This window comes from Procambarus clarkii, chromosome 59, assembly GCF_040958095.1.
Source record: "Procambarus clarkii isolate CNS0578487 chromosome 59, FALCON_Pclarkii_2.0, whole genome shotgun sequence".
NCBI lineage: Eukaryota > Metazoa > Arthropoda > Malacostraca > Decapoda > Cambaridae > Procambarus > Procambarus clarkii.
Window position 1 is genome coordinate 32,526,660 of NC_091208.1, and position 22,507 is coordinate 32,549,166.

The 22,507-nt window shown below is 40.7% G+C and overlaps 1 protein-coding gene across 1 annotated transcript in view; it reads left to right on the top strand.

The window, feature by feature from the left end:
- Window positions 1–2,998: 2,998 nt before the first annotated feature.
- The window catches only part of LOC123768304 (uncharacterized), a 379,377-nt gene continuing 359,868 nt past the window's right edge, over window positions 2,999–22,507 (top strand). The window contains exon 1 of the mRNA XM_069307207.1: window positions 2,999–3,150. Within this exon, the coding sequence (XP_069163308.1) occupies window positions 3,061–3,150 (90 nt within the window). The 5' untranslated portion in view covers window positions 2,999–3,060. The remainder of the gene's footprint in view (window positions 3,151–22,507) is intronic.

Genomic DNA, 22,507 nt, shown 5'->3' on the forward strand with positions numbered 1-22,507 from the left:
GTCGACCAGGCCTCCTGGTTGCTGGACTGATCAACCAGGCTGTTAGACGCGGCTGCTCGCAGCCTGACGTATGAGTCACAGCCTGGTTGATCAGGTATCCTTTGGAGGTGCTTATCCAGTTCTCTCTTGAACACTGTGAGGGGTTTGCCAGTTATGCCCCTTGTGTGTAGTGGAAGCGTGTTGAACAGTCTCGGGCCTCTGATGTTGATAGAGTTCTCTCTCAGAGTACCTGTTGCACCTTTAGGCATTTTCTTGTATGTTTTGTAAGATTTAAATACACAATAAAGCAAAAAGTAAAAAAAAAAAGGGAAGGGGGTGGTAAGAGAAAAGCACACAGAAACTGTATTGGAGGGGACCTACATTCCCTCCAATGCGTTATGTGTGATTTCCTCCGAGGCTATGGGTCCCCCTTCTTCCCTTCTTCCAGCCAGAGGTGGTACTCCCTTCCATATAAATATATATAATATATATATATATATATATATATGTATATATATATATATATATATATATATATATATATATATATATATATATATATATATATATATATATATATATATATATATATATTTAGGGGTACCACCACTGGTTTAATTAAAGGGACCCACATCCTCGAAGAAGAAAATAAATAGTGTTCAGAGAAGACCTTGTGTATATATATATATATATATATATATATATATATATATATATATATATATATATATATATAAATATATATATATATATATATATATATATATATATATATATATAAATATATATATATATATATATATATATATATATATATATATATATATATATATATATATATATATATATAAAATAACCTAGAAGGGGTACCACCTCTGGTGCAAGTGTAGGGACCCATAGCCTCGGAGAAGAAAATAAAGAGTACTCAGAGAAGACCTTGTGGATCCTCACTGAACACTTTGATATTTTCTTCTCCTACCACCCCTATTCTTTTGTTAAGTGTGTATTTTTATCTATCTTTATTTGAAAATGTCATTACACAAAAAAAGTTACAATATTGATTACATGCAGGGCACAAGGCTGCTTGTCACAAGTTGAACAGCTCCTCCAGCTCCTCAGATGGCGGGCAGGAACCGTGGATGCAGTGAGCATTTCCTCTCTGGATTGCCACACTAAGGCGCTGAAAAAGAAAACTGGCAGCTCTAGGGTCTCTAGTTGTTTCGATTAGCTTAGACCCCAACTCCTTCAAATATATATATATATATATATATATATATATATATATATATATATATATATATATATATATATATATATATATATATATATATATATATATATATATATATGCGGAAAATCCACAGAGAAATATGAAAGGAGGTGAACGTTTCGACTTGTTAAAGCCTTTGTCAGCACCAGACTGGCTAGAGGAGAAGGGAGAAGGGGGAGGATATACAGGCCGACACCTAACCAACCCATCCCTAGGGAAAGAATTAACCAGAAACAGGTATAGCTTAGCTTAGAATGGTCAAAGAGGATTAAGCGGTCAGAGAATAAAGATGAAAGATTAAAGAAAAGCCTCATGAACACGCAATATATGAATATAAAATTGTAATGAGACATTGTAAACCTCTCTATCAGAGTTTTTTCTTAAACTGTTGTGCAATATTATAACTTAAAAATGGATCAAGTTTGTACATTCCAGTACTAACATTAAGAAGATTTGGACACTGACTGATTAGAGCAGACTCAATTAAATTCCGTTCCACGAAATCCCCACAATTGGTAATGCTTTTTGCCCCATTCCAGTTAATATTGTGATCGCATAAACTCGTATGTAGATACAATGCATTAGACGTTTGGGCAGTTCTAATACTATAAGCATGTTGTGACAACCGCAATTGTCAGGACTTTCCTGTTTGTCCAATGTACACAGAATCACAATCATTGCAGGGAATCGAATACACGCAACCTGCTGTACCAGGGGAGTTTTTTATTAAATTGGATTTGATCGTACTATTAGTGAACACCAAATTTATATTAAGTTTCTTAAAAATCAGAGACAATTTTTCAAGTCCACTCGCATAAGGTACCACCAATGAGTTGATAATTTCTGGTTTCGCCTTAGGGACGTGATTATAAAACGTACGCTTGGCTTGTTCAAACGAGAAATCCAAAAACCTCTTAGGATATTGTAAACTCTTCCCAATTTCATATATTTTAGCAATCTCTTCATCAAAAAACTCAGGGCTGCATACCCTCAAAGCTCGTAGAAACATTCCTGAAAATACTGCCTGTTTAACTTTACTATGATGATTCGAATAAAAATGAACATACGACCCCACATTGGTAGGTTTCCTATACACATTAAATTTGAACTTTCTAGTGACTCTATGAATCATAATGTCCAAAAACGGGCGAGTACCATTCTCCTCAGTCTCACAAGTGAATTTTATTGAAGGTACCAAAGAATTGAGCTCATTAAGAAAAACTATCTGGTCTTTGTCGCACGGCCATAAGCACAAAATATCATCAACATACCTAAACCAAACTACATTAGCCGGGATAATCCTGGATAAGATTTTTGTTTCGAAGAATTCCATATACAAATTGCTTAAAACTGGGGAAAGGGGATTGCCCATCGCCATTCCAAATGTTTGTTTGAAAAATTTTCCATTAAAACTAAAATAATTGTCTTTTATACACAATTTGATAAGTTCCAATACTTTATTGGTCTGCAAGCTCAAATTATATTTAGGCAGTTCCTCACGTAGAAATTCTAACAGATCATCAACAGGAACTTTAGTGAATAAAGAGGTCACATCGAAACTTATTAGTTTAAAATCAAAATTTAAATTCAGTGTGGATAGCTTATTACCTAAGTCCACATTGTTTGTCAAGTGTGAGTTGGAAATAGTACTAACTATAGGGGACAAAACTTTGACTAACCACTTAAAGAGTTTATAACCCGCCGAACCAACTGATAGTGTATCAGCGCCTGCCTGATACACTATCTTGGCAGCCTGCACGACGTGACTATCTGTAAGCCCCAGTGTGCTGGCAGCCTTGAACCTCACCAGGATGCTCTCCACCCGCTCCTCGGCCGTGGCCAGCAAGAAAATTGATTTTTTTTATGATGCAATATCACCATACGCTTGGTTTGCCTTCGAGGTAAGGTTACATATATTTGTGTATTTGTTATATTAGTTGGGATGTGATGGGTATTGTAGTACACTTTGCTTCCTTGACTCCCAGTGGAAGATCCCGGGATCCCGGGTTCGATTCCCGGGCAAAATATGAATGGTTGGGCAAGTCAACCACCGTGCTGCGTGGACTAGAAATATGACATTCCCGTGGTGAACTGAAAATAAAATATTTCCATTTTTTTTTCTCTGCCTATATTAATAAAGTGCAATCTCTGACCACAATAAATTAAAAAAATATATTGTATGTGACATACTTTAGCCGTGATGGAGCTGAGAAGTTGAGCAAATTATAGGCGCCTAGTGATGAAGCTGACGGGGTCACTCGACCCTGCCACTCTGTTACCTGGTTGATGGGGTTCTGGGAGTTCTTCTACTCCCCAAGCCCGCCCCGAGGCTAGACTTGACTTGTGAGAGTTTGGTCCACCAGGCTGTTGCTTGGAGCGGCCCGCAGGCCCACATACCCACCACAGCCCGGTTGGTCCGGCACTCCTTGAAGGAAACAATCTAGTTTCCTCTTGAAGATGTCCACGGTTGTTCCGGCAATATTTCTGATGCTCGCTGGGAGGACGTTGAACAACCATGGACCTCTGATGCTCATACAGTGTTCTCTGATTGTGCTCATGGCACCTCTGCTCGTGCCACCTCTGCCAGTGGCAGTTACCGCGAATATAAATTGTCACAATTATTTTGATGTTTCTCTTTCATTTCTTCTCTGGTTTTGTGCTGTAATATTATTAAAAAGTGTGGAATTTGTGGAATTGATATAGTTCAATGTGTGGACCTTATTTTTCTTTCTTTCTGATGCATAATTATGTATTTCTGTGGTTGTTGTGTGGTGCTGGTAATTTATGTGTATCACTATTTCTGTATATGTTATGTAAAGCTGGTTGTAGTTATGTACTTCCGACTCTCTGTGTGTGATTTGCGAGGCAGGGTGTATTGTTGTACACCCTGCATGTGTTGTGTATGGGTATATGGCTTGTGGAGCTGGTTGATTTTGTTTCGTGTACTTACAGCCTTCTGGATATGTTTATGGGTGTGCTTCCTGGGTTTAGTTCATGGTTTCCCTTGTTCGTGTTTCTGTACTTTTTTCTTTCATGCCTTTAATGTTTTGTTTGTGTGCAGTGCCCGATTTGTGGTTGTATATTCTTTGTGCTATTTATTGTGTGTGTTTCATTCTTTGTGTCCTTATTGTGTGTATCCTGCTTGTAGTTATGTATTGTTACTCTGTTATGTGTGTCCTGTTTTTTTATGTTTTGTTTCATTAGGTACTTGCCTGTTTTGTTCTTTGACTATTTTGTACTTATTTTTATAAATAAAAAAGAAATGTGTGGAGCATAGCAATACTCAAAATTTTGGGACTCAAATATGTTCTATGTATATTCTACGATCAATCAAACAGTGTTTTTGTTGTTATTACACTACATGCACACATTGTATATACCTATCTACATGTTTGTGCACCATAATGAACCACAAATATCATGTGTTGAGAATTTATATCTACTAATCTAAGATTAGAGAAACTAATCTACAAGCAGCTTTACTCTTATCTAGCCAAACACAATACACTTAGCTCTTGTCAATATGGATTCAGACCCAAAAAAAGCACTAACGATGCACTTATTAGTATGATTAACTTGATTCATGGAGCTCTTGATAAAAATGAGTTCCCTGTTGGGTTATTTGTGGACCTGCATAAGGCTTTTGACACTGTCAACCACCAAAACCTTCTTAAATTACATCATTATGGAGTCAGAGGACACTCCCTGCAATACCTCAAATCTTACCTTACTGACAGGCTCCAGTATGTTTCTGTGAGTAATTTGTGACGGGAAAGTGTTGGAGTGTAGATGTTCGGCAGTCCTCCAATGGCAGGTGTCAATGCCTGGTCACACTTACAAAAAAAAGATAGACTGCTTGCCTGTTGTCTGTGGTAAGTTAGAGGGAGGAACACGTAAAACACAAAGTATGAACAATGAAATTTTAATATATTTACGTTAAACATAAATGAAAATAAAGACTAATCTCGGGTAAATGACTGGTGCAATAAAATAACAAAGATAAATGCAAAAACACAATAGATTAAATAATATAATGTGAAATGGTGCTGAGAATATTGGCTTTAGCTGAGACCTCCCTTAGTATACGAAAGCCAGAGAGCTTAGTATGCCAGAGAGAGATGTCAATTCTAAGAGCACAAAGAATATTCTGAAGTTGATGGCTGCTTCAGGCTCAGACGTCGACTCATGTAGATGGCGCTGAGGTGCAGGGTGCAGGTGCGCGGTCGGCGAGTCACCAATCAGGAGCAGGCAGGCTGGGATGGGTAGTTTGCTGGTTGACGACGAGCCGGCTTGGAGGGTGTGTGGAGTAGGGGGGTTCTTGGGTATGTTTTGCCTCCTGGTCAAAACGTTTTGTGCTACCGGTGACGTATTTTGAATGTAGCATCTTGTACTTGTATAATTGACATAACTTTAAGTAGGGAAGAGCAGGCTCAATCTCTCTTGAAAGAGATTATCGTCACAACTCTCCCCCAAAGCCTGCGGTTCCGGGTGAAGTTACGTCTTCAGGAGGTTGAGTGGTAGGTGGAGCAGCCTCTACCTCATAGACTCTGGAGAGGGCGTCTGCTATGATGTTGTCAGACCCCTTGATGTAGAGATCTCCAGGTTGAAATTCTGCAGATATCTAGCCCATCGTAGAAGCCGTCGATTGTTGAATTAGGCTTGCTGCAGGAAGTGTAGGGGATTGTGGTCCGAGTAGATGGTGGTAGACCGAGCACTTTTTAGGTATGGTTCGAAGTGCTGCAAGTTCAGGACGATGAGTAGCTCCCTTTTGATCGTGCTGTAGTTCCTTGTAGCTGTAGTAGCTAACAGGTAGAATCTCCTCGCCTCGTTGTTGCATCAGGTCACCCCCGATGCCGGTACCACTGGCGTCGACATGGAGGATGAAAGGCTTCGTGATATCTGGCGAGGCGAGAATAGGATTAGAACACGGCAAAGGAGCACTATTATAGTCCTGTAAATTGGGATGAAAATCAGGTAGGATTTCCGATTTGGAAAGCACCGACTCAGTGTTAGTGCTTTCAGGAGAAGCAGGGAAGGTTTCACTGTGGAGGTATGGACCTTTAAATGACAGATACCAACACAGTGGGGGAAATACCTTGATACTGCTTTACAGCTGGGTCTTCCGCCGCCTATCTGGAGTCTCAAGAACGTAGTTGTTGTTTCTGCACTCCTTAATGCGGTAGGGTCCTGAAAACTTGTTTTGCAATGGAGAACCTGGGATAGGAAAATATGCCAACACGAAGTTTCCTGGTTTAAATTTCCTTAATTTGCTGCTTTGGTCAAAATGAGTCTTCATCCTCTCTTGTGCTTTCAATAGATTGTCATTAGCAAATTTACGTACTCTCTCTAGAATGTGTTTTAAGTTTTGAAGAAACCGAGGCACATTCTGAAGGTCACTGAAGGTGGCATTACGTAGAGAGTCTTTGAAAGCTTTGAGAGGAGTACGACACTTACGTCCGTAGAGCATCTCATAAGGAGATACTCCTAGAGACTCATTGGGGAGACTTCTGAAAATGCACATAATGAGATCAAGTTGTTTATCCCAGTCCTTCAAGGTGTCATTGCAGAATTTCTTTAGGAGTGCTTTAATAGTCTGATGACTACGTTCAAGAGAACCCTGTGAAGCAGGATGATAGGGGCTGGAGAGTACCTGTGTGATGTTGAACTCCTCCAGTGTCTTCTTGAAGAGATCACTGGTGAAGTTGGTGCCACAGTCACTTTGAACCTCTCTTGGAAATCCATACTGGGTGAAGATCTTCAATAGGTGTTTCACCACAGTAGCAGCCGTAATGTTCTTTACTGGAACTGCTATGGAAAACTTGGGGGTAGGACACATGATAGTTAATATATATACGTTGCCAGAACTGGTCCGGGGTAAAGGACCAACACAGTCTATGATGAGTCTGTGGAAAGGTTCCGCAGGCACCTGGATGGGTTTTAGTGGAGCCTGGGGAATAGAGATGTTAGGTTTACCTGCCATCTGACATATATGACACTCCTGGACGTATTTCTTTACGTCTTTTACCATACCTGGCCAGTAGTAGTCTTGTCTGATTCCGTGGTAGGTTTTGTTGAAACCATAGTGAGAAAGAGCTCCGTGGGCCAGGTGTTGAATATCTGGCCGTATGCTGGTGGGAATCACTAGTTGTTCGACATTGGCCCAATCGTCATCCTCCTTCAGCTTGCTGGGTCTGTATCTGCGGTAGAGCAACTCATTCTCTAGGAAGAACCCAAGGATACTGTCAGGTTGAGTCTCAGCCTGGAAGAATAATGGTGTTAATGATTGATCTTCCTTCTGTAACTTACGGAACTCCAACTTGGTAAGATTTGGAGGTAGATTCTGAGGGTCTTCAGGGACAGCGGTAGCAGTAGAATCAGCTGGTTGCGGTCGTGCAGCTGGTGCACGGGTGGTCACCAAAACCGGAGGAGAAACTTGATCACTTTCTTGAACCTCTGCTGGAACATATTCAAAGATGGGATTATCTATTACAGAAGTACACACCTGGGGTTTGTCCGTGATGATCAGGTTGGACGGTTGCAGATCTTCTGCCAAGTCGTTGCCCAGGAGAAGTTGCACTCCAGGCATGGGAAAAGGCTTTTGCCTGATGGCGACTTGGACTTCACCGGTCACAAAGGGACAATCCAGGTGGACTCTGGCGAGTGGATATGGAGTGGTAGCAGTGAGGTCAGTGATAAGGACGGTTTCCCCGGTGTAGGTGACGTTAGGCACAGCTGATTTCATTATAATGGACTGAAGAGCCGCTGTGTCCCTCAAGATCTTCAAATTGATACGTCCCTCCGAATCTGTACCGTTGGTAGAGACAGTTCCAGGATAGAGGTGTTTACTGAAGAGAGAAAGATCATTAACATGAACACCAACATTCATCACAGGCTTACCGGACTTAGGAGGAGTCTGTTTGGGTTTAGTAGATTCATTGCTCTTGTATTGAGCCTTCACACATCTATCTATGGTATGTCCATAGAGTTTGCAATACTTACAATATAATTGTGAGCTCGCTTCCTCTGTACTCACTTTATTGTAACTGTACCGGCCAAGACTTCTTACTGGAAGGGGGTTCTGGTGTAAGCCGAAGGATGAGGCTGTAGGTGTCAGCTGACTTCGCACATTTGATGTAGTCGGTTTCTTCTTTATCTGCTAGATATAAACGGACGGAAGGGGGAACACGTCTCAAGAATTCCTCAACTAGCATGAGGTTGATAAGTTCAGCAAATGTAGAGACATGTGCTGCTTCCAGCCATTTCATGAAATATCTTTTCTTGGTATTGGCAAATTCTAGAAAGGTGGTGGTACATGCCTTAAGATGGTCACGGAATTTTCGTCTTTAGCTTTCGGTGGAGAGAACGTAGGCGTCCAAAACTGCTTGCTTCAGGGTCTGGTAGTCATTCTCAGACTCTAAGGTACTGTGAGTAACTGCAGCTCTACCTGTAAGATGCACTCTGAGAAGGGTGGACCATTGATCAGCAGGCCAGCTAAGTTTATTAGCTAGGGTCTCAAAGGTGGTAAAAAAGACATCAATCTCTGTCTCAACGAATGGTGGCATTAACTTACTTGCATGGGAGACATTGAAACTTACAGGAATACTAGCGGTAACTTGCTGGCGTTGAATGTGGTGTGTAGTCTCCAACGTGAGTTCTCGTTGACGACATTCTATAACCATATCCGCTTGCTGTTTGTCATGCTCGCGTTGTATCTCCAGGTGACGATGTTTTGCTTCAAGCTGTACTCGCTCACGCTCTCTGAGTATTGTAGTCTCACGTTCCTTGAGGGCCACCTCTCGTTCTTGTTCTTTCCTGATTGCAGCTTCTCTTTCCCTTAGGGCCGCCTCTCTTTCTTGCTCTTCTTTCCTCATTGCAGCTTCTTCTTTCCTCATTTGTAGAGCTTCTTTCTCCAGGGCAGCCTCTCTTTCTCTCATGTGGATAGCTTCTTGCTGTTGCTCCCTCTCACGTTTTGCAAGTTCTAGTTGGAGTTTCATAGTTGCCAAATCTTGTTTATCTGTAATAAAATAAGTATCGTGAGTTTCAGAGTCAATTGTCCCTTCATCTAAGAGGTGATCCACAATTAAGTTATGTAATTCATTATTGTTGGCTCCATGGGGAACATCTAGTTGATACTCGTGTGCAAGAGTTTGTAATTCAGTCCTCTTGGCACGACATAAGGTCCCTATTTCACCTGCTGGATCGTTACGGAAAGCTTGGAGACGAAACATGGTGAAAGATAGCAAATAAATGTACAACGAATATAGTTGTGATATGGTAAATGTCAGAAACAGGATAACGTGGCAACTGGTAACAAACCTGTGGAATTTTATTCTTTAACAATTAAAGTTAATTATAGGATGGTAAATGATTAGTCAATCAAAATTGCAGGAAATCTTGTACCCGGTACTCAATGTAAGAGAATAAGGGCAAGAAAATCCTACTAAATAAGTGAAACTGAGTTTCTAAAACAAATGAAACATTTAATTGCTCCAAAAGTAAATTAGGTAGTCCAAGAATGTAGGCATACCTTGCCGAGTCTCTATAGGACATAAGCAAGGGTTTCCCACTAAATGAATATGATACTTACAGAATTAGCGAACTTTGTGCTCTGTAAAAAGGAAGCTAATTCCCTACTTAAGTAAATATCATCATCTCTGACCGACGTGTAGGGGTGCGAGTGTCAACTGGTGACGAGAACTGCTGCTGAGGTCCCAACTCAGCAACGTAGTCCGTGCTAGAGGAACCCTCTTATTAAGAGGAACTAGCCCTCTTATCCTCCTTCGGTCGGATTGCAGAAGATAGGGTGCTTTGACCCGAAGACAAACCAAAGTACAAGGGTACCACAATGATGATCTGCCGATAATATGAGAAATATCCTAGGGACAAAAGGTGGTAAACACGAATAATAACACGGAGGGAGAGATGACCAATTAAGAGAATGACTGCGGCCTACAGTCACCACGTAATCCGAAGTTATCCCACACTCACCATATGCTACTCTCGGAATGCACAAGACACACAGCACCATATAAATATAAAAATTAATGATAATATTGAAAAGCAGCTTTAGCAAAGCCAAGTACGCTTACCACAAATTGACGTTCTGGTACTAGTACCTGAGTGAAGCTCCGTGGACAGGCCCCCATTAAATGTGATGGGAAAGTGTTGGAGTATAGATGTTCGGCAGTCCTCCAATGGCAGGTGTCAATGCCTGGTCAATATTATACCCATTGTTTCGTGTTCTGTCTTGTGTTGAAAGTTTGTTTTCACCTCATCCAAAACTGTTGTAACATATCACTTCACCCAAATGCAGGTATAAAATCGAAGCTGTTTTAAACTCTGTTCAGTTATAGTTGTGTGTGTGTAAACTAAAGTCTTTGAAAATGTAATAAGTTTTACGAAACGCGTTCAAGTGTCGCGTCAGACTAGAAATAAAAATGAATTTTGGAGAATTGATTTTTCAGTTACCATCAACAGTGAAAAGAAATATAAGAAATATTGAGAAAATTCGTGTTAGAATTATTAATCTTACTTTTTCGGTCATATTTAATAATATATGTCTACAGGAAAGACTGCTACCAAAATATACTAACACACACACACACACACACACACACACACATATATATATATATATATATATATATATATATATATATATATATATATATATATATATATATATATATATATATATATATATATATATATATATATATATATAGCACACTGGGAAGGGGTCAGGATAAGGATTTAGGATGGGACGAGGGGAAGGAATTGGTGCCCTACCACTTGGTCGGTCGGGGATTGAACGCCGACCTGCATGAAGCGAGACCATCGCTCTACCGTCCAGCCCAAGTAGTTGAACTGGGGGGGTGGGGGGGAGGAGGCTTACACAGTTTGCTCACACCTGATCCCCACGATTTGTGGGCATTTCGGGTCGTGTCCTCCGGCTTGTGGTGGCGTTGGGCGGCGTCTCCTCCTTCAGGGGGTTCAGGTCTGGCTTCTTTCCCTGCGCTCTGACGGGTCATCTTGAAGTGGGTACGCTTGGGCGTGGTTGAAAGTACCCTGTCCCTCAGGGGGTTTCGCGCCTGTTTCCAGTGCTGAAACGGAACTGTGTGGATCTGACGTTCATTGACGTTCATTCTCACCTTGTTCCGTCTGAACCCCTGGATGGCTTGTCCCTCTTTTTGGATGACCATTCTGTCCCAGGTCCGGCTTCATGTGGAGCTGGGTGCTTGGATGGTATCTCTGGACCTCCGAGATGCGAATTGGCACATCACAGTTCATCCAGGGTTCAGGGGCTGGCTAAGTTTCGTTGTGGGGCGGCAGGCTTACTGCTTTCATTGCCTTCCTTTTGGCTTGAATCTGGCACCTCGCGTATTCACGCGTCTTACCCAGATAATGGTAACCTGTCTGCTTCTGCTGGGATACAGATTCTGGCCTCCGGCGATGACTGGTTGTGTGGGCTCCCAGCTGGCCTGCTTGTCTGCTCGCCAAGTGTGTAGTTCTTTCCCAGCTCGCCGGGATCGGGTTCCTCGTGAACTGGAGGAAGTCCCATCAGTTTCCATCCCAGGTTCGGACCTGGCTGGGTCTCGTGTGGGACTCTCGGCCCGTTTCCTTGTCTCTTCCTCCGGAGGCGTTGCTGAAACTGCGGTCTTACCTTCAGCTGTATCGGGGAGAGGGGGGGGGGGTTGTTCTTGGTCACTGGGCGGTTGCTCGAGCAGTTATGCGTGAGTCTGAACTTCGCTGTGCTTTTTTACTCGTCGGGTCGGGTCTGGCTTCAGCGTCTGTTCTGGTTCCTTCGGGGCCGTCCCTTCCACCTCACTCGTGATCGCTGGTTTCGGGGTTTCGGCTCTTTTGCTCCTGGTGGTCGGTTTGTTCGGTTGCAGCCGTCTCCTCCTTTTCTGGTGAAGAACGAGATAGCAGCTTTCTGGAGGGGCCCTTTGGGTCATTGATGCTTGGTTGGTCAGACCGGAGGTGCATCATGTGTTGTATCCTGCTGCGGCTCTTCGCCGTTATCTGCGCTCCTCAGCTTCTGTGGCTAGGGTTGGCCACAGAACCCTGGAGGCTCCCTGGCACCCTCCCTCCAGTCGGCTGTTTTGTTTTGTTTTGATGCTTGTTATGAGTTTATGGGCTGATATGGGGAGATGGAGTATTACAGGAGAAGGGTCAGCAGTTAGAATCAGGATGTATCACCATTAATGGAGATCATAAAGGCCCGGCCCCCAATAAAATATAAAACAGTATTAACTTATTAGCTTCAAGAAAATGTCAGCCTAGAGGTAGATCATTGATCTCCTACACAGGAAGAATGGATACTTCTTTAAAATTAACATATTTATAAACCCTCTTAATAACCCCCCATATACATTAAATAACAATAACAATAATTACTTTACCACACTATCTTACGTTAAACGCCTTGGTCCACATAGACAGGATACAATGTTTTACAATTAGGACAAACTAGGGTAAAGTCTACTAGGCCAGGGACACTAGCAAGAACTCTAGGTAGCTCAGTGGTACCACTTGAGCACACGTGGTTCCACTTTGACCCCTTAGAGTAACTTAGCAATATAAACACTAGCGTGACCTATACATATTACTATACACTTATGCCAGAAAACGAAAATGTAGCACTATACTTAGCTTTGTACACTAGACACAGGGTAAGGTAAGAGAAGAGGAGGAGGAAGAGGAGAGGGATACAGAGCAACACAGAAAGTTGTGGACACCACGCCACCAGACCAGAGAAGAACGAGCCAGTCCTGTCTCAGCTCTCTCCAGCTGACTCGCTGCCGGCCGAACACTCAGCTAATCGTACCGTAGCCCTCAATCCAAGTTTACTCATTACTAACATTAGAGACATTACTAACAGGATTGCCCTTTGGTTCACCCTTAGGTGCCGTGGGGCTGGACAATTTAACAGGGTTAGTTATGTCTGAAAGAGAAGGTGCATTAGTTATAGGGTTAGAATGAGCTGGTCTGGACTGGCTGTGGGTATAAGTTTTGTTACTCTGTGGGCTATAATTATTTTTATTGGGCCTTTTATCTGCCAATTGGTAGTTTTCTGCCATCTTGGCCAAATCCACAATATTAGAATCTACCTCTATCCTTCCTCTAATGTAACGTGCTACATTCTCTGGCATATTATCTATAAAGTTCTCCACTAAAACTAAATTCTTGAGTGGCTTGTATGTTTCGGCTTTAGCCGAGCGAATCCATTTGTCAAACAATCTAACTTGGTAATTAGCAAATTCAGTGAAAGGTTGGTTGTGAGTAGGCCTAAGGTTGCGATAAGCTTGGCGGTGAGCTTCAGGCGTAATTTCATATGTCCTCAAAATTCGTTCCCTGACTTTACTATATTTAAAACACTCATCGTCAGGCATGTTTATAAAAATATCTTGTGCTTTACCCCTAAGCTGCCCCTGTAAGATTTCAACCCGTTCTCGCAAATTCGTATAGTCAATATTGACTTATTAACTACGTGCATAGGTGACTTACTAAACATAATAGATACCCTTAAAAAGCTTCATAGAAAACACCGACCTTACCTAACCTTGTTAGTATGTTAAGATAAGCATCTTATAGCTTCGTAATTACAATTGTTACTTAACCTATTATAGGTATAGGTTAAGTAATAATTGTAATTACGAAGCAAAAATAAGATGCTAATCTTAACATACTAACAAGGTTAGGTAAGGTCGGTGTTTTCTATGAAGCTTTTTAAGGGTATCTATTATGTTTAGTATATCACCTATGCACGTAGTTAATAAGTCAATATTGACTATACGAATTTGCGAGAACGGGTTGAAGATTTTCACCAACTCTTCCCTTGGCCAGTTCATGGACATGGCTAGTCTCTGAAAATGGTTGAAAAATCATTCAGGGTCTGACTCGGAAAATTCAGGCAAGTTATGCTTTTTATCAGAATGCCTGGGGTTTGAGTCCTGGGCAGGTGGTGGTACAGCAGTATCTGCTCTAATTCTTGCCGCCTCATTTTTGAGCCTTTGCTCTTCTACCTTAGCATTTTGTTCTAATAATTTAGTCTTTTGTTCTGCTACTCTAGCCTCTTGCTCTGCCAGTCTTAACTGGGCTAGTTGTAATTCTAACTCCATATTTCTACTAGGTACACTTTCAGCTGGACTGGGCTGGCATAAAATTATATAACTTGGCAATAGTTCTTAGTCTATACAATGCTGTAAAATTTCATTCACCAAGGCCCACTTTTTATCAGTGTCGTTTAACTCGAGGTCAAATTCCTTGCCTAACAATACTAAATTAGATTTGGTGAGCTTCTTAATCTCTACCACTGAAGGATCATTTGCCAGTTCCTGCATTTTAACCTCCATCACTAATTAATTTAGCTCCTAGCCAAATAAAAATTTAAAAAATAAAAATTGGAAAAAACAAAAATTTGCACGGCCCCTAACACAAGGCCACAAGGCCACAGGCCAAGGCTAACCTCAATCGTGAAGGGATCCAGCTGGGTGTCCAGACAGTGCAAGATGTATCCTTTGTTAGATGAGCTGGACCCTAGGCTAACACAACCATTCTTCAGAAAACAAGAATTTTTAGTTTTGGCACTCAAAAATTTAATTTTTTACAATTAAAGTGTTCCTCCCGGTCAGGCCAACCACTTGTTATGAGTTTATGGGCTGATATGGGGGGATGGAGTATTACAGGAAAAGGATCAGCAGTTAGAATCAGGATGTATTACCATTAATGGAGATCATAAAGGCCCGGCCCCCAATAAAATATAAAACAGTGTTAACTTATTGGCTTCGAGAAAATGTCAGCCTAGAGGTAGATCATTGATCTCCTACACAGGAAAAATGGATACTCCTTTAAAACTAACTTATTTATTAAACCCTCTTAACAATCCCCCATATACATTAAATAACAATAACAATAATTACTTTACCACACTATCTTACGTTAAAAGCCTTGGTCCACATAGACAGGATACAAGGTTTTACAATTAGGACAAACTAGGGTAAAGTCTACTAGGCCAGGGACACTAGCAAGGACTCTAGGTAGCTCAATGGTACCACTTGAGCACACGTGGATCCACTTTGATCCCTTAGAGTAACTTAGCAATATAAACACTAGCGTGACCTATACATATTACTATACACTTATGCCAGAAAACGAAAATGTAGCACTATACTTAGCTTTGTACACTAGACACAGGGTAAGGTAAGGGAAGAGGAGGAGGAAGAGGAGAGGGATACAGAGCAACACAGAAAGTTGTGGACACCACGCCGCCAGACCAGAGAAGAACAAGCCAGTCCAGTCTCAGCTCTCTCCAGCTGACTCGCTGACGGCCGAACACTCAGCTAATCGTACCGCAGCCCTCAATCCAAGTTTATTCAGATCTACTTTACTAATACTTTCAAATCATTTGTAAACATAGTTGATGCCTGTTTTAATAAATAAATAATAAATAAAAAAATGTTTATTTAGGTTTGGTACATACATACAACAGATTTTACAACGAATGATGGATTTATAGATAGGGCTAGTACATACAATGCCTAAAGCCACTATTACGCAAAGCGTTTCGGGCATGTAAAACTTAAATGTCTAAAGCTTAATACTAATTGAGTATAAAGAATAAAATGTGTTGAGAACAAATAAAATTGAGATAAAAAAGGGGGAAACATGGCTGAAAAAGCAGCACAAATACAATTAGGTCGACAAACAGCGTTGTTTTAAAAAAACAGACATGGGTTGACAAAAGAGGGGGTAAGGTAGGTTACAGGGAATTTATTAGGTAGAGCTTCGTTTTTATCTTACACTGGTTGAGAGAGGTACAGTCTTTAACATTGTAGGGAAGGTCATTCCACATTCTGGGTCCCTTGATTTGTAGAGCATTTCTAGTTTGATTAAGTCGTACTCTTGGAATATCAAAACTGTATTTATTTCTGGTGTGTTGCTCATGGGTTCTGTTACAACCTTCTATGAAGCTTTTGAGGTCAGGATTGGCATTACAGTTCAGCGTTTTATATATGTATAATACACATGAGAGAATGTGCAGTGACTTAATATCTAACATATTCAGAGATTTGAGTAGGGGTACCGAGTGATGTCTGGGGCCAGAGTTGGATATTGTCCTAATAGCAGCTTTGTGTTGAGTAATTAGAGGACGTAAATGATTTTGGGTAGTAGAATCCCAAGCACAAATACCATAGTTGAGATATGGATAGATGAGGGAGTAATAGAGAGTCATCAGAGCAGGGCGGGGTACATAATATGTGATCTTAGAAAGAATGCCAACAGTTTTTGAAACTTTTTTTGATATACTTAGAATGTGTCCCTGGAAATTCAGCTTGTGGTCAATGAGAACGCCAAGGAATTTGCCATCTAATTTGTTACAAATTTGGGTATTGTTTATTTTGAGATTTATTTGATTAGAGGATTCATTGCCAAACAGAATATAGAAAGTTTTGTCAATGTTAAGGGTGAGTTTGTTGGCAATTAGCCAAAGATGGAGTATATTTAGCTCAGTATTTACTGTGGCATTTAGAGCAAGGGGGTCAGGACTGGAGTAAATGAAGGTTGTGTCGTCAGCAAATAGAATTGGTTTGAGGTGTTGGGAGGCATTTGGAAGGTCATTAATGTAGATGAGAAAGAGGAGAGGGCCAAGTATGCTGCCCTGAGGAACACAGTTGAACAGTTGATGGGTAGGGTGAGAGAAATAGAATTATTCACAGAAACATACTGGAGCCTGTCAGTAAGGTAAGATTTGAGGTATTGCAGGGAGTATCCTCTGACTCCATAATGATGTAATTTAAGAAGAAGGTTTTGGTGGTTGACAGTGTCAAAAGCCTTGCGCAGGTCCACAAATAACCCAACAGGGAACTCATTTTTATCAAGAGCTGCATGAATCAAGCTAATCATACTAATAAGTGCATCGTTAGTGCTTTTTTTTGGGCCTGAAGCCAAATTGGCAAGAGCTAAGTATATTGTGTTTGGTTAGATGACCTCTCATACGAGCATTCCATCAAATTTCTTTGACTCGTTTAGGTTTGCAGCTTCCATTTGTCCTCTTGGCACTCTTTAAAAGAGGTTATCTTTGTCCACCTTGTCTCTTTCCTATCAGCATCTTGGATGTTGTGGTTATATCCCCCTATATTTCTTCCATCTTCTAGAGGAGTTTTGATAAAATAATCTTCATAACTTAACCCTCTTGGCTTTGGCACCAATCTTATTGCAAACCTCTTTTAAATTCTGGCTTTATTCTTCACAAGGTGCAGATTCTATGCTGGTGCTATATTTTCTAGTATTGGTCTAACAAATGTGTAGATTGCCAGGAATATTGCCAGTAAAGCTGCTTGTAGATTAGTTTTCAATTTTTTTTGACAAGATAGGCAGGATTGATATAACTCTGTAGTTGTTAACATCTGTGAGATCACCACATTTGTGTACAGGGGTTACTCTCGCTTTTTTTTAGAATATCTGGGAAGGTTTGGTGTTCAAGTGACTTGTTGAAGAGCAATGCAATAGCAGGGGCTAAAGATCTGAAGGTTTTTTTGTAAATTAAAGTTGGTATCTCCTCAAGGGCACTAGACTTGGTTTTAAGGGAAAGGATAATCTCATTGACGTCAGTGGAATTAATACGCTTTAGGTACAGAGACTGTGGATAGTTACTTGTAAGATAGTCCTTAACATCAGTACTGGAAGATGGAATATCATTTGCAAGGGATGACCCAATGGAAGAGAAGAACCTATTGAACTCAATAGCAGAATCAGAGGCTGAAAGCTGACCATCGTTATTGGACAGGAGTGTTGGTTTGTTATCTAAAATCTTCTCTGATCCCAATATTTGTGAAATTGTTCTCCAAGTTTTTTTAATGTTGCTCTTTATTTGGGTAAATTTATCTTCGTAGTATTTAGTTTTAGCTCGTCTAATTATCTTAGATAGCAATAACGAGTAATTCTTTGAGAATTCTTTGGAGACGGTTCCTAACCTATACTTCTTCTCAAGGTCATGTTTTTTATTAATGGATTTAAGTATTCCCTTTGTAAGCCAGGGATTGTTAAGCCTTTTGGTTGTGACTTGTTTTGTAAGCATAGGACAGTGGGTGTTATAAAGGGTAAGAGTTTTTTGAAGAAAAGATTGCACTGCTAGGTTGATGTCCCCTATGTTACCTAACTCAGACTCCCAGTTGACATTATCAGCAGCAGTTATAAAATTGTCTATAGCAGTTTCATTGTTCAGCCTAAAACTTAACTCCCTTGACTCTAGAGGTGGTTTGTTAATGTTAGTTTAGAGAAATGTGGGGTAATGGTCTGTAGTGCTATCGGTGATTATACCTGAAGTAAGCGGAGAGGTTATGTTGGTCCAGATGTGATCTAGAGTCGTGGCAGTACTATCAGTGATTCTAGTAGGTCTAGTGATTAAGGGTATGAGGAAGCAGGAATTCATACAGTTGAGAAAGCAAACAGCAGTAGGATGTTCAGGCTCGCAGAGGTCAATATTAAAGTCCCCTGCGATTATTAGATGGTTTTTGTTCAGTCTGTTATCGAGTTTTAGATTTCTTAGGTTTGAGTTGAATTCGGACACATCAGTGTTAGGAATTCTATAGACTGCACCCACAGACAGGACAGCCTCGGCACCCTTGACTCTGAAGCTGGTGAAGATATACTCCCCACAGCAGTCTCTAGTTCTTATTACTTTTAAGCATGTTAGTTCTTGGTGGTAGTAAAGAGCAGTACCACCACCTCTCTGAATTTGACGACAGTTGTGAATTGCCGAGTAGTTAGGCATGTACAAGAGTTGAGTAGTATCCTCTTTCAACCACGTTTCAGTAAGTATAATAAAAGAGAATTTGTTGTCAATAGTTTCAATCAAGGCACTAACATCATCGAAGTGTTTACCTAGGGATCTAACGTTCAAGTTGATTACAGAGATATTGTGATTATGTGTTAATACATTGTTTACATCATGTGCTGTAAAATATATGCAATTAAGATCATTAAAGTGATGATTGTCATAGATAGTGGATAAGAGGTTCAGTTCTGGGTCTATACTTGTCTGCATAAAAAGGCTGGTTGCAAGAAAACAAGGCAAGAATGGCAAATTACAAAATAGAATTATGATATAAAAGGGGGAAAATATATAAACAAGACTATACAAAACAAACACAAAATGAACAACAAAATAAAAAATGAGGTAGCTTACAAAGGGCTTACAGGTACTCTCAGGTACACTGTAAGTAATAATTTGCATTATTGAGACAGGCAAAGCCAGGGGTACAATGGAGTAAGGCAGTATGGCGAGGCTAGGCAACCTAGGTAATAAATGAAATCAAAGAAAAACGTTGAATAATAAACATAGGCAAATTTAAGCTAAAGATTATTAACTATAAATAGTTTAGTTATGATCGTATATTAATAAGACCTAAAGAAATATTATAGCACTCAGTTAATAAAGTCCAGAAAATGACTAGTAAAAGGTAAATTAAAAATTAATTTAAAAAGTGAAACAAAGAGACATTAGGATACCTAGCCCGCACTAGGTGACAAGGGGGTTAATTATGTTGACTCATTGGGAGTGATAATAAAGTGAGACAAACCACATTGGATGAGGAAAGTGTTGAGGTTATCCTCATTAGCAATTGTAAACATTTTACCTACTGAGGTCTTTCTTACTTTGATCAAGCCAACTCTAACGAAGCACTGATGAATCGCATCTGGGTTTTGATGACGGATTTGACGCAGGCGGCAGAGGAGTTGCTGTCTTTTTCTAGTCAAGCACTCGTTGATGTAGATTCCCTTTCGTTGGGATGCAGTTGTCCGGACAAGATGCGATTTCGTGGACTGGGAGGTCAATTTCAGGCGAATTTTCCGCTGGTTTTGTCCTGATGGGTTCATTTTGCCTACTCTGTAGGCAGCAATAATGTCTGTTTTGTCTAGAGAGACCTGCAATTCTTGTTTTAAGAGATCCTGAACAATTTCAATACACTTTTCATCTTTGCTTTCCACTGGAACAGCTTGGGACGACACAACTACAGAATCAAGCAGCTTTTGCTGATCTTGTTCATCCTGGGTGACAGAACGTTGGGCAGATAATGTATTGATACATGCAGTCATTTTGCTGAGAGCTTCCTCTTGTTTTTTATGGCTTCATCAGATTTCAGACGAATGTTTTCCTCACGGAGACCATTCAAGTCATGCTGGAGTGTGGGTATGTGGTGTGCATGTTCAAGTGGGTGTGTGGGTGTATATGTTTTGAGGTTTGGGATGTGTGTGTAGGGATGAGTGTGGGATGTGGTGGGTGTGTGTTTGGATATGGGTGCAACTCACACAAAACATAGAAAAGACTTGTTACAATTTATTTGGTAGTAAATCATCAAATCAATTAAACTTCAGATAGACAATGTTAACATTATCAATAAAACATGAGGGGAAGTTCCTTGGCCTATACATAAACAGAGACTGAACTTCAGCACCCACATATAACACATAGATAAAAAGTCTCAAAAACTTTCAGTATAATTTCTAAAATCAGATATTATGTTACCCACCCTGCTTTCTCAATTACTACAGATCTAATCTATTCCTATCTTACATACAGTATCTGTGCATGGGGTTCAACCACTGCAAATTACCTCAAGGCTTATTATCATTTAACAAAAATAGTTCTGATACAGAACTATTAAAAACTCTGTCTTCAGACAACACAGAGCAACTCTGTTTAAGTTCCTTAACACTTTCGGTCAGGAGGGATGTATACGACATCCGTAATTAACCGGCCGTAATTAACTCTGCGGATGTTCGGGAGGGACGTCTACGACGTCCGATTTTAGTGTATTTATTAAAATTAATTTTTTTATCCGATCATTTTAGGACGTGCTTTAAAGTTTGCGCCAATGTCTTCCCATTTTCTGTTAGGGGCCATGTGGCATCATGGTTCGCCAAAAATATAGTGCTGTGAAACTAACCCCAACAAAAATACAGGCTATAGTTGGTGATTTTTCTTATTTTGAAGATGAAAGTGACGAAAGTGACAGTGATGTAGATAGTGAGTTTGTTGAAACTGAAACAGCAGGTGAGGATGACTTTAAAGTGAGAGGAAGTGCTGATTTTGAGCCCCCTTCCACCACAGGCACACGTGGATGCACCTCACGTAGAAAACAAATGTTTTGATGAAGCCTGGTCGACTGACAACACTCCAACATTTGTAGACAGTTTTACTGGAACACCAGGCTTAACTGTACCAGTACCAATCACTCCTCTGGGATTTTGATAAGTTATTTATAACACCAGGGCCATCAGGTGTGAGGCTGCCACTATTCCCGTCTTCACCTCGACATGACAATTCATCATCTGCCTCAGAAGACGAGAGTCAGATTATTCCTTCTGGTGCTACTGCTAGGAGAAACCCTCGTATTGTTAATAAACAAGAACGACTGATCAGCAAATTGACCCATTCCCTATTTTGCATCCAGAAAGGGCTGAAGTGTCGTGTTTGCTTCGGAAATGGTAAAAGGAATGACACCAAATATATGTGCAAGTCGTGTGATGTGGCACTGTGTGCTGCACCATCCTCCGTCTTGTACCATCGCAAGAGAAATACTGGGTGGATAAACAGTAATTCTTACCCACCATCCACTCCACCAATAAAACATTGGTTGAGCAACTTCAGGAATCGGTTTCCTGGAGCAGGTGGAGTGGATCAGCCTAATGCTCAACTCATGGTCTACAAACATCATTGGTGTTTAGTACAGCCTTTTTTTCCTGTATAGCATTCTATTGCGATCAAATTGTTACCAAAATGAATGGCCTAACAAGAAAATTGACGTTATGAAACCAAAAAGATTATACACATTTGTGTGCAGGTGTAGCGGGTGTGCCAATGCGTGCTAGCTCACGGCTTACACTCGGCTGACTTTCCCCTACGCTGCAGGGGGGGGGGGGGGGGGGAGTTGCGGGGTGCATTTGGATTTTGGATTTTATATGCATATACCCTGTAGGGAATTCTATTGTGAACAAATTGATGCCATATTAAACAACATAGGATGAGAATTGAGGTAACCCTCGGCCGATTTGTGAGTTTGGTGCGGGTGACATGCCGGGCTTTTGGACTTCATATGTATATATCCCTATAGGGAATTCTATTGCGGACAAAAAGATACCAAAATTAACAGCGTAAGACAAAAATTTAGGTGAGAAAACTTAAAAGAGTACTGTATACATATTTGAGTCTGGCCGCACGCTGTCGGCCAACACTTGGCTCGCCTTAATTAA